Source organism: Garra rufa, chromosome 15 (assembly GCF_049309525.1).
Source record: "Garra rufa chromosome 15, GarRuf1.0, whole genome shotgun sequence".
Lineage (NCBI taxonomy): Eukaryota > Metazoa > Chordata > Actinopteri > Cypriniformes > Cyprinidae > Garra > Garra rufa.
Window position 1 is genome coordinate 22,798,519 of NC_133375.1, and position 13,075 is coordinate 22,811,593.

The 13,075-nt window shown below is 38.2% G+C and overlaps 1 protein-coding gene across 1 annotated transcript in view; it reads left to right on the top strand.

Moving 5' to 3' along the window:
- The window catches only part of tafa3b (TAFA chemokine like family member 3b), a 141,736-nt gene extending 130,895 nt beyond the window's left edge, over nt 1–10,841 (top strand). The window contains exons 4-5 of the mRNA XM_073819573.1: nt 6,796–6,920; nt 10,062–10,841. Coding sequence (XP_073675674.1) covers nt 6,796–6,920; nt 10,062–10,073 — 137 coding nt within the window. The 3' untranslated portion in view covers nt 10,074–10,841. The remainder of the gene's footprint in view (nt 1–6,795; nt 6,921–10,061) is intronic.
- The last annotated feature ends 2,234 nt before the right edge of the window (nt 10,842–13,075 follow it).

Here is a 13,075-nt window from a genome sequence, read left to right on the forward strand (position 1 = left end):
GTAATATGCATTGTTAAGAGCTCAATTTGGACAACTTTAAAGGTGATTTTCTCAGTATTTTGATTTTTTTGCACCCTCAGATTCCAGATTTCAAATAGTTGTATTTCGGCCAAATATCGTCCTATCCTAACAAACCATACATGAATAGAAAGCTTATTTATATGTATACATCTCAGTTTTGTAAAATTTAACCTTATGACTGGTTTTGTGGTCCAGGGTCACATATATGTGTGTGTATGTGTTCTTACAACTTTTAGGAATTTGGAAATACTAGGAATTTGGAATTTAACCCATCCAAGTGCACACACACAGTAGTGAACACACACACACACACACACACACTGTGAACACACACCCGGAGCAGTGGGCAGCCATTGCTGGGGCGCCCAGGGAGCAGTTGGGGGTTCGGTGCCTTGCTCAAGGGTCTCACCTCAGTCATGGTATTGAGGGTGGAGAGGGTGCTCCCCCCACCTACAATCTCTGCCAGACCTGAGACTCGAACCCTGGCTGGGTATCGTTCCAAAATGTTCGATACCGATACCGATACCGATACCCTGAATTCGATACCGGTTCTGAACGATACTTTTTTCGATACTTTTATTTTAAGAAATGTATTTTAACAAGATTACTTTTTCAGGATGTTTGTGACACTTTCACATCAGGCTTATCTCTAAGACCAATAAACAAAGGAACAAAAGCACAAAATGAACAAAGTGTAGTTAACACAATATATCAGTGAATGTTTTTTAATAAAGTTCAAACAGTTTTAACTCAATCAGATTTAAGTATTTGTGAGGCTCACTGCTGCTTAAAGGTTTAGTTCACCCACAAATTTAAATTCTGTCATTAATTATCTACAAATGAAGATATTTTGGATTTAATCCAAGAGCTTTCTGATCCTCCCATAGATAAATCTTTGAATAAAGTTATTTTTGTTTACTGTGCACACAGAAGTATTCACATTGACTTATTTTGACTATGTTTTTGGTTCCTTTCTGGGCATTGAAAATGCATATCCAGTAAATATAGGAGGATCAGAAAGCTCTTTGATTAAATCCAAATGATCTTCATTTGTGTTCTGAAGATAAACAAAGGTCTTATGGGTTTTGAACAACATTAGGGTGAGTTATTAATGACAGAATTTTCATTTTTTGGTGAACTAACCTTTTAAGATCACCTGAAATCACTCAACAGTTCTTCTTCAGAAATATTAGCATGTAGCACCGATATTGATTCTTCATGGTCGATTTTGATTGCCTGATGTTTTACAAGTAAATGGGCTGATTCTGAAAGCCTTTTTAATATATTTAGTTTACCCCTGAAGCAAGGGACAAGAATGAATGATAATATGAGTACATGAACAAGATGTTTATTTTCTCTATTATAGGTACAGCCATTTAAATTAGAGGCAACCACTGCATTTAGATTAAAATCTAAATAAATTACAAAATATATTATAAATAACAAAAAATAAAGACACAGTTCTTTCTTAGTCGTGTAGACAATAAATACAGCCATAATCAAAATAGGCTACTCAAAATTCAAAGTGCAAACAGAGACCGAATCTTCAAGCACGATACAGAGCTATTAAAGGAAAGGAGGTGAAGTGAGGCCAAGTATGGTGACCCATACTAGGAATTTGTGCTCTGCATTTAACCCATCCAAGTGCACACACACAGTAGTGAACACACACACACACACCGTGAACACACACCCGGAGCAGTGGGCAGCCATTGCTGCGGCGCCCGGGGAGCAGTTGGGGGTACGGTGCCTTGCTCAAGGGACTCACCTCAGTCATGGTATTGAGGGTGGAGAGGGTGCTGGTTATTCACATTCCCCACCTACAATCGCTGCCTGACCTGAGACTCAAACCCGCAACCTTTGGGTTACAAGTCCGACTCTCTCACCATTAGGCCACAGCTGCCCCAAGACAACTGCAGAATTTATTAGCCCACATACTAATAACAGCTTCAATATTTTATGTAGCCTAATTTGCGCGCATTGGGGAGTTGTTCTCTAAACGTGGGGTATTAAAATTGCTTTAAATGCGTGTGCGCGTGCTACTTTTGGTTTCGTTTCAACGATCCCGCGAAACTCGGCAGTGATGAGCGTGCATTCTACAATACAAGAGATTACTTGAACAAAACCTTTTGAAAGTTAGAGGACACAAACGGGATTTTGAAAAGCGTGTCCCCAGTGAAAATTATGCCGCTGAGTTATCGTTTGATGTGAATGTATGTCGCGTTGTACCTATACTGAGACTATATTGAGACTGAGGCGCCAGAATTGTATCCGACAGAATGTGTCTGGTGTTTTCTCATATTTGACGTGTTGCCAGTCTTGGACGCGATAACCTTTTTACAAATATTGCATCGCACACTGTTGCCGTCAATATTGGCATAATGTAGCAATGCTTTTGATCGCTTATACATCGTTTGCGTTAAATTTATGCTATGCTTTAAAGTATAGTGTACATTACAGCCTCACATTTGACAAGCTCTGGGCGAGTGGGCGTAACCGTCGTAAACTATTGATTTTTAAGGCAGCCTCGCCACAGCTAATCACCAGCATTTGATCTGGGCAAGTTAAAGATACCGCACGTTTTCTAGCTCAATGACGTTGACAAGATTATATCCTTGGGTATCGAAATTTGGTACCGAACAAAAATGATTTTTCGATACTCGATAGTATCGAGACAATTCGGTCGGTGCTTAAAAAGTATCGAACTCGATACCCAGCCCTACCTGTGGCATCACTGATCCTTCACACAATATTTCTTTAGTAGCTATGACGTTTAAGTGTAAAAATACAGTAATAATGTGTTTACTATGATTACTGCTATAATACAATATACACAGTATACATTTTTGGAAAAATTGGCCTACCATGATTCTGAAATTAAAACTGCTTGCCTATTTTAACATTTTCATTCTCACTTAGGTTAATCAATAAATCCAGATCTATTAAATAACTCCCCACCTGCAAAAATCCCGTTTAACGTCAGGAAGAGAATGCATAACATCCCGTAAATCTACTAATTAAGTGAGAAATAATCTATTAATAATCTGTTTTAATGCACAAGTTAAATTGATTAGCTGTGCTGATAGTATACAGTTCAGTTTTATAAATGTCTCACCATTTAAAAGTTGATCACAGCGGTCTCTTCTGCTGCATCTCTACATCTCTTCTAGAACTGTACTTCCTGTATGTCTTGATTAACAGGAGTTCCGTCCAATCAGCTGCGACTACGCCGGTCACACATAATACCTACCTTTTCCGGTTTGACTGATTTTGTTTTTTCTGACTTGTCGCTTTGTTTTCTTGTTTGTCGTTGTGGTTTCCGACTTGCTATTTTGTTTCCGGAGTTGTTATTGTGTTTTATGGTTTGCCGTTTTGTTTTTAGATTTGATATTGCGTTTTCTAATTTGTAATTTTGATTCTGGATTTGTTATTTGGTTTTCAGATTTGTTTTTTGTGTTGCAATTTGTTGTTGTTCTTAAAATATCACTCGAGTTTTTTGCAATTGCATTAGTTAGAGATCCATCTGTTCTGGATATATAGGCCGGGGTCGCTAAAGACCCGAATATGTAATAATGATTGGCGAAACATTCATGCATTTAAGGGTTAAATTCCTCAATGGCTGTGTAAAACAACGTCGTTTTGACCTTGTCAAAAACTGCTCTGTTCACAGCGAGCCATTTCGGTGCATGTCTCTTTAAATGATAATGAGCTACTGCACACCCTGCCCTTTTTTTTTCAATTTTTTTGTGTATTTGGTGGTGCGTTACCATCAAAAACAAAATGAATCCACTGCATCCTCACTGGCTCTGATGTCAGAAGAAAATGAAGACTGTGTTATGTTCACTTTTACATCCAACAACAAAACGCAAAGAAAACGGCGGACAGGGTACAACTGGCTGAGCGTGGAAATATGCTAATATGGGACAGTCTGTCAGTGGTTGCGGGAGGAGCCTGAGCAGTTCACATCACACTGCTCAGACAATCAAAGCGGCTTAATAATTGAAACTTTTTAGGCTTTTTGAGGATTAAAAAAAGGGGTGCATGGATTTTTATCATTGTAGAGTGGTTGTTTCCACACACTGCTAGGACACATTTATATGTAAACACCATGTCAGAGTGAATTTTTACAACCGATGTCCCCTTTAATTTAAAAGCTCATTTGCATGCATTTAGTATTTGGATGAACTGTAATGTTTAGCAAATGCATCTCCATACATACAAGGGTTAAATAAGAAATCATTCTTTTACTCTCATTCTCTGTCTTTCAGTCTCTTTGTCTCCCTCAGCTGTCTGGCTGTTTCATTTAATATTGTGTCAACACTGTCCACTTGACAGAGAAATCGATCGTTATCTTATTTTGCCTGACTGTAAGCTCAGGAAAAAATAGCTCAAGTGTCTCTACACACAGCGCTCTGCGTGAGAGGAAATGTCAAATAAGCCATGTTTCAGCCCATCTCATGCTTCATTCTTTCTCTCTGTATCATCTCAAATAGCTCCTTATCTGTTTGCCATTTTCCTGCTCCTGAGCTGATCCATGATCCTCTGTATTTAAAGGGGTCATATCTTTTTTTTTTCCCCCCAGTTTAGTTTCTTCCACTTACAGATATAACTTGAGATACTAAAACATTTAATTTATAGGGCTTAAATTTTAATATAATTAATTACAATAATTACAAACAAAAAAATTGCACTTACTTCACGGTTTGGTCAGTTACCCAGATGCACAACCATATTGGAGTTACTCGGATGTAAACAACAGCATGGCTTGCATGGTTAAAGTACTACTGAATGCGTTGTTCTGCTAATTTTTGCTGTCTAAATCGTGGAAAAATGTGTGGAAGCTGCTATATCATATATGGAGAAAGACTTAGTAAGCAGGAAAGGGCGCAATATTTTGACAAACTAAAGTTAATAGGCGGTAAAGATATGTACAAGCATTATTAATTAAGATATTAGCCTAATATTTCAACTACCTGACCGGAACAAACACGAATGTTGTCAAGATTCTTGCCCTGGAAATTCTGGTTCAGTTTGGCCAACCACAAATGTCTTTTATCCATCAGACATTTTTTGCAGTCTGTAGTACTCCAGATGTTTTTCCTGGCCCAACCGATTAGTACAGCCCAAAACATGACAATAATTGACCATTTTTAGCAGCAATAATCAACAAAATATGTGAGTTTCGTTTGGTTCAGTGGCAGTGTTTACATTCAGTGTCGCCAATATGGACGATTGATGATGCATCATGAAAACACTCTATTAATTACTGATGCCTTTGGTTGTTGTATCACATCTTACATCATAATTAGCACATTTTTTAAATGCTGTGTCAAGTTGAAACCCCTGCATTCAGTTGTTTTCCATCCGGCTGTTTTAGAACTCAAGTACACATCCTGTAGTACTTATTCTGTTCTGACTGCTCTCCTTAAGCATAATTTAGTGATGCGTGTTGCCTTTTGTAGTGTACATGTCAGGGAGCATGATTAAATGCATACATTTTTTATAATTAAGTGCACTAAATTAATAAGTTACATGGACAGCACTAGTAATTTAGTTGTTCATGCCAATTTTCCACCCTTTATCCAACCCTAAGAAATTAACAGGCTGCTTTTGCTGTGACCTCTAACAACCTATTTTATGATTGGCTAACATATCTCTTTACAAAGCCTGCAGTACAGTGTGAAAAGTATGGATGTGCCCGAATAGTGAATCTAAAGTTTGGAAAGGCACGAAAAAAATGACACCTGTTAATTACTGTAAAAAAATAATTTCACTTACCACATAAATAGAGTAAGGAGAGATGACTGATAGGACAAAGGTAAATTATTTGCAGATCCTGAGCACTACTGACAAGCATCTAATCCGCTCCTTAATATACACAGAGTATATGTGATTGTTAATCTCGAAAGTGAAAAGCCCTTGATTCTTAATACTGTGTTCTTACCTGAATGATCCACAGCTGTGTGTTTTTTTTTTCACAAAGAGTCATTCAGGTCCCACAAATTCAGTTTTTTTTTTTCAGTATTTTTGTTTGTTTGAACCCTTTCCAACAATGACTGTATGATTTTAAGATCCATCTTTTCACACTGAGGACAATTGAGGGACTCATATGCAACTATTACAGAAGGTTCAAACACTCACTGATGCTCCAGAAGAAAAACCGGTGCATTAAGAGCTGGGGGTGAAAACTTTTGAACATAATGGAGATGTGTACATTTTTCTTGTTTTGCCTAAAAATCATATTTTATCATTTAGTCCTACCCTTCAGAGGCTACAATAGATAGTTACATGTTTCCCAGAAGACAAAATAAGTTAAATTTACCCTAATCATCAAATTTAAAATGTTTTTTTTTTTTTTTTAATAATAAACATTTTGCAGATTTTGAAAAGGGGGTGTAAACTTTTGACCGCAACATACAGTATAATTACTGAAAGATATAATTGTGAGAGAAAGCATTGAAATATATTTTTTCAAAATCTCGTATTTATTCCCTTTAAGGGTAATTTCCTTTCTGAAGTATTTGGATTCAGGCACATTTCTAGTAAATAGACATTGTGTATTAAAATTGTTTGGGACCTATACATTTCTAATGGTGAACTTTTTCAAAAGAATATGTATAGTGTAGGTGCTACACCCATCCAGAAACAGCACAACATTTTGCCTGATTTGTTTTCCCTCTATTCCATGATATGACCTCTATACTTAATGGAAGTGAGTGTGTCTGTTTGCACTAACCTTAGTGTACTTGTTCATGTTCCCTGTGATGTGTGTAGCGTCTATAGTAGCTCAGAAGTGGTGGTGTCAGATGCAGCCGTGTTTGGATGGCGAGGAGTGTAAAGTCCTGCCCGACCTCACAGGCTGGAGCTGCAGCACAGGAAACAAGGTGAAGACCACCAAGGTTAGTATACATTTCCACACACACACACACACACACACACACACACACACACACACACATGTACATACACACCTCAAAACAAGAGGGCCGTCCTTGTTTGGGATGCAGTAACTTTCAAAACTGTCAGGGTCATTCAAACTCCCATTTCTAAATGACTAAACATTACATTATCTCATAATAGTGTTTTTGCAATGAAATATACAAGCAATACTGCTTTAGAATGTGGCTAAATTGTGTCTAGATTTTGAAACAAAGCCTGTTTCTCCTTCTCTCAGTGACCTAATTCTTGTTGTTGTGAACACGCTCTGTACCATACCTTAGGAGTTCATGTGGAGAGAGTCTGAAGTTTGTTGGAACTGACATCAAACACAGTACAGCCTGATTTAGGAAAAAAAAGAAGAACAAAACAGAGAAACAGAGACAACCCCTTTTTATCCTGCCAATAAAGCTTCTTGAATTTTGACAAAGAGAGACGGAGACAGACAGAGAGAGAGAGAGAGAGAGAGAGAGAGAGAGAGAGAGAGAGAGAGAGAGACAAGCACAGCAACAAACACACAAGCACTTATGTTATGACTGACAGATATGAAGTGACTGACTGAGACTGTTCTCAACAGAAAAAAGTCAAAGGCAGAACAAAGCAGTAAGTGAAATGAAGTGACCAGAAGACTTGATGTCAACATTTATTCTGATCTCTAGTCACTGGAGAGCAGGGTACAAAATGAAATCTTGCCAGGTGGAAAATTCGAGAAAAATGTTTTAAAATGTTTTACTTTAGGAACCAAAAATGCACTATGCATTAAGCTATTTTATATTTTACTAGCCTAATGCATTATGCACATTCAACGCCAGTAAGACATTTATTACATGTATTTCTGGAACATTTTGTCAATTTACCTGACAATCGATAGCTGTGACAGAAAGTTAATTTTGGACTCCGCTGGAGAGGACATGGGAATCCAATTATGCACACCCAACTTCATATATTAACGGGTAAAATATGTATTTTCCATACACTGCAGTTATGAATATTGAAACTTTTCCAATTAAAAGTTTTGACAGATATATATTCTCTAGACTTAGGACTCTACTCTGTTTTATTGTAGAGAACAATACATGGAGACATTTCTGGAGACTTTTTATCCAATACTGTAAAAATGAGAGTCACTGTGATTTAAATTATTTTTTAAAGATTTCCATAACATTAAAAAACTAGAGAAGAACAGAAGAGGAGGAGGAGAAAGGCTTTGGTTTGATCAATGACTAATACGCTATTCTGTGCCATCATACCTCTCATAGGATAAAATGCACACATAATACTGATCTATATTTCATCACAGTGAATTCATGTGAACCTACATGTCTGTGATGAAGTGTTTTTGAACATGTGTAATGTTTCTTTAGATGCAGTGAGGTCTTCATATATAAATGAAAAAGGCCTTGGGAATAGAAGGAACACAAATGTGTGTGTGTGTGTGTGTGTGTGTGTGTGTGTGTGTGTGTGTGTGTGTGTGTGTGTGTGTGTGTGTGTGTGTGTGTGTGTGTGTGTGTGTGTGTGTGTGTGTGTGTGTGTGTGTGTGTACCTGGTATTCATCACGTTGTGGGGACCAAATGTGCCCACAAGGATAGGAATACCAGTAGATTTTGACCTTGTGGGGACATTTCTCAGGTCCCCATGAGGAAACAGGCTTATAAATCATGCACAATGAGTTTTTTTGATGAAGTAAAAGTATGCACAATCTCCTGTGAGGGCTAGGTTTAGGTGTAGGGTAGGTGTAGGGCGATAGAAAGTACGGTTTGTACAGTATAAAAACCATTACGCCTATGGAATGTCCCCATAAAACATGTAAACCCAACATGTGTGTGTGTGTGTGTGTGTGTGTGTGTGTGTGTGTGTGTGTGTGTGTGTGTGTGTGTGTGTGTGTGTGTGTGTTTTAAAATTAGTTCTTGTATTACTGTGGACCATGCACACACACATAGCCACTGTCTCTCTCATACATACACAAACACTCACATACTATCACCGTCTCTCTGTAGGGAGATTTTGCTCCCATAATGTAGACAAAATATGACCCAAAGCTTATTGTTGGTAGTACCTGCTAACAATATTCTGTAAAAAAAAAAATATCATAAAGACTTGTGTCTCTTTTGGCTTGGGCCCGTCAGCAGCCACCTGCATAGCAACACACTGAAAACCACCCAAAATACCCTACAGCCTCATGGCAGCACTCACATTTTCTTTGGAGTTATTTTACAGCATGCATATTGTCTTTTTATATGAAAAAACAACTTTATAAATCATTTTTACCTTTGAGAACATTCCCAGAGGTTTTATCAGGTCCTATAAAAGTATAGCTACATAAACCCACACAAACACATTAATTCTCATTACAGATGCAACTGTGCTCAGGAAGAGACTTACAGCATTGAACCTTCAGCTCTTTAACTCAATCTGAAATGTTTTAAAGTGAACTCGCTTCTCGGAGTTTGTATTCAGTATTGGACCACATGCTGATCAAAACTTTTAACTGAGATTAATAACTTGCATGCAAATGATACATCACATTAAAAGAAATAGAAATCAAAGGAAAGAAGTTGGAGATCTTATACATTACCAATGACCTACAGTGCAGGTTTGTAAGAATATAAGAGAGCTGCTTTGATCAGTTGTGGATGTTTATAATGATCGATCAGCATGGTGACTGTTTGTTCTATGCCAGCACACCTCTTGCAACATAAACCTTGCCAAAACTAAGAGAGACACCGGGAAAGAGGAAGACTGAGAGGGTGGATCAAGTATCGGGCATCGTGCCATGCCACTCTCCTCAGTCGTCCCTCTGTGCCAACTTGAAAGGCACGGTGCCAAGTTCTAAATGAATGAGTTTGCTTGGGCGCCAACTGTTTCACCCACAGCTCCAGCGGACCATAACCATCAGTGGCCAGGACAAGAAGTCTGTGCAGATAAATGTCAAGCATTAATGAAATCTGTACTAACAGAGATGGAAAACCAGACGACTTCTTCCTCAGCCATACAGTTCATGATGATTAATGTTTTTGAGGTGCTGGTAAACACAGGTGCAGGTGTGTCTAATGGGAAAATACCAAAATGTCAAACCTAAATTCTTTCCTTGTTCTGTATTTCAGGTGACCCGATAGTTCTACGCTTCGAGGAACCGCCAGACCCAAACTACTGGGGATAAAAGTGCTGAAAGTGAAGACTAACTAAAGACAGCATTGAGCTTCAGCTAACAGGATCGATCAGTATTAGTCATACGAAGATTATTTGCAATCAAACACGTCTGAGGAACAGACTGATCTCCAGAAATATATCCACCATAAACATTAGGACCATCCTGAAGTTAATGTGTCCTCTTCAATGGACCCCCCGGCCTTTCGGACGCTCAATCTTCTGGGTGTGGATCCATAATCTGTTGGCTGGGGGGTCTCGATGTACGTATGCAGTTGTTGTTGTTTTTTTACAGAAGATGTTTGGATCATCTACACCAGTGCAGCCCAATGGAGTTAAAGCTTATCAGCAACATGCTCTCCTTCCTTGTCCTTCAGTTCTTCCGACAATTCCATAACCATTCCTGCTCTACCTGACCAGAAGGTCCGACCATTTCTTGTGGAATCCTTTAAACAGCATTTAAACATGTAAAATCAATCTGGACCTTTAACGGACTCATCTTCTGTATATTGTTTGTTTCTAAATTAAAGCTTTTCAACCCCACAGTCTGAAATAACAGATTAGATGTACCAGTATATTCTAGAAAATGTAAAAGTGTAAAAGATGTTATTCTCAAAACAAGCAGAATAAAGTTTAAAGGTTATCACTTTTATTATTAATGTTTTTATCCAGCCTGGTAACTGCTATTGAGTACATGTGTCAGTATTATATTCAATAATTAAACATGTCGAAAATAATTTTTCTCCGTACTCTGATTTCAGAGGCTGCAAGCTAGTGAAACCTAATGGCGTGGTGTGCCACAAATAACATGATTTATTCCGTTTTCCTTCGCCGATACTGATACGCAGGAAAATAACACAATCAGCATTATATATGTATCATGTTTTCTGACCTTTACGCCTTAAGACAAAACCGCAGTCACTCCAAATGCACACCCTCATGTTTCAAAAGGAGCTAAAATAGCTCTTTGCAGTGTAAATATACCACCTCTCTCTGTCCTTCCCTTTCTGACAACAAAATGGGATTTGTATTTGTCTAATCGAATGCTCAAATCTGTTGAATGCACATGCCATTTAGCTTTGAGAAAATCTTGAGAGCGTTTGCGCATGTCATTAAGAGATTAGAGAAATTAGCTCAAAATAAAATTCATTAATACTTTCCACAACGGCAGCACGGAGAGAGAGGCACAAAGAGAGCTATCTGAAAGTGAAATGATGCATAGGCCGTGCATGGAGATGCATGCTGATATCATAATACATGATATCATGAAACACACACCCAGAGGCGCACGTACACATACTGAAGCTCACCGCAGCACAAATTCCTCCTGCACAACAACTGTGAGTTTTAAAATTCAACGGAACATTGCAGAATAATAATAGGTGCCGCTCACTTCTAAAGCATCTGGGATTGTTGGGCTACCTTGAATCAGTAGGAATCTGGCAAAATACAAACAGGTGAACAAAGCTGCACGCACGTATTGTCAGGCGCTGCCACCGCGCCGTCTTTCTCTCATTCGCACACACCAGGAAATGACACGTCACCCTGGGATGTAGGTGTTGAGACTTGGTGCCGCTTATGCAAATACAACTTGCAGATTTAATGAAGTCTGACGGCAGAGGGAAAAGGCCAGGAGAGATACCATGCACACTCTGACAGCATCGAAGAAAATAAAATGTGAGCTAGATGAATAAATAAGAAAGAAAGAAGACAAGAGAGAGAGAGGGAAAGAATTTTACATCATTGTTGTGTGACTGTGCACGTGCACATAGCAGGTAGGCTGCTGTATTTTGTATGAGTGTATGAAAGTGCTCATGTACATAATATATTCAGTGGCGGTTCTGGGGGGTATGGGGGGGTTTGGGGGCCCCTGCGTCAGCACACTTGGCCACTCCACTGGCCCCCCTAAATCTGGAATCGTTTCTGGAATTTTTTACCACAACCGAGAATTTTCGGGTGCAATACACAGTTTGTCCTGCAGGTGACCGTAATGATGCTTGTGTGCCAAAAGGAAAAGATTACGCAAGCAAGACCACAACAACGACTACGTTTACATGGACACCAGTAATCTATTCTGAAAAAGACAATAATGATTAAGGTGTTTACATGAGTTGCTTTTAGAATATTCCTTTCATGTTCCCGTTTTACATGTTATAGTACATAGATCGATTAATGACACACATTACATCCACACGCGACGCTATCAGTTCGTCTTCCTTATGGTATATATAATTTTTGTGTTTCGTTTTTAATTTTACAAAAAATTGAAGTGCAGTTAATTATTTGTCATGCTATATTTGCATTATCGTTTGGACCTAATCAGGGCGCTGGACATGCAACAATTTTTTGAGAATGTGTGAGTTAAAATTTGCTTTATTCCCTTGTAGCACACACAAGTGACAATATTCTGCAGAGAGTTTTGCTCCACCCTTTTGGTACCCCAACAGGAGTGGATTAAGAAAGTGGTATGGTACAGGTCGCTATTTTGGTACCATTCACAACTTCTGACAATGGAAACGGAAATAATTGCATAATGTACTGTGCTGAACAGCTCCGCTCAGTGGAAATGAGACATTATTTGAACATTTTGAAAACCTAAAGAACCTTTTTCCACTATAAAGAAACCTTTGTGGAATGGAAAGGTTCCATGGATGCTAAAGGTTCTTCATGGACCCCTTAATGCCAATAAAGGAGCATTTTTTAGAGTATTCATTATCATTATGAGTAAGTCTTTGAATCATTCACTAAACCAATTTGTTCAAAAACAATACACACAATACACACCGCTACTGTATGTTGCTTGTAAACACACATCAGTAATTCAGCTTTGACTTTATTTGCAACCAAAATAGACACCATTCCATTTCTAAAACGTTGCTTAATATTTTCAACGCTTATTATTTTAGAAATTGGTTACTTATAAAGTAATTATAAAGGTTTTGCATTAAAGATGGACATATTATGGAATAAA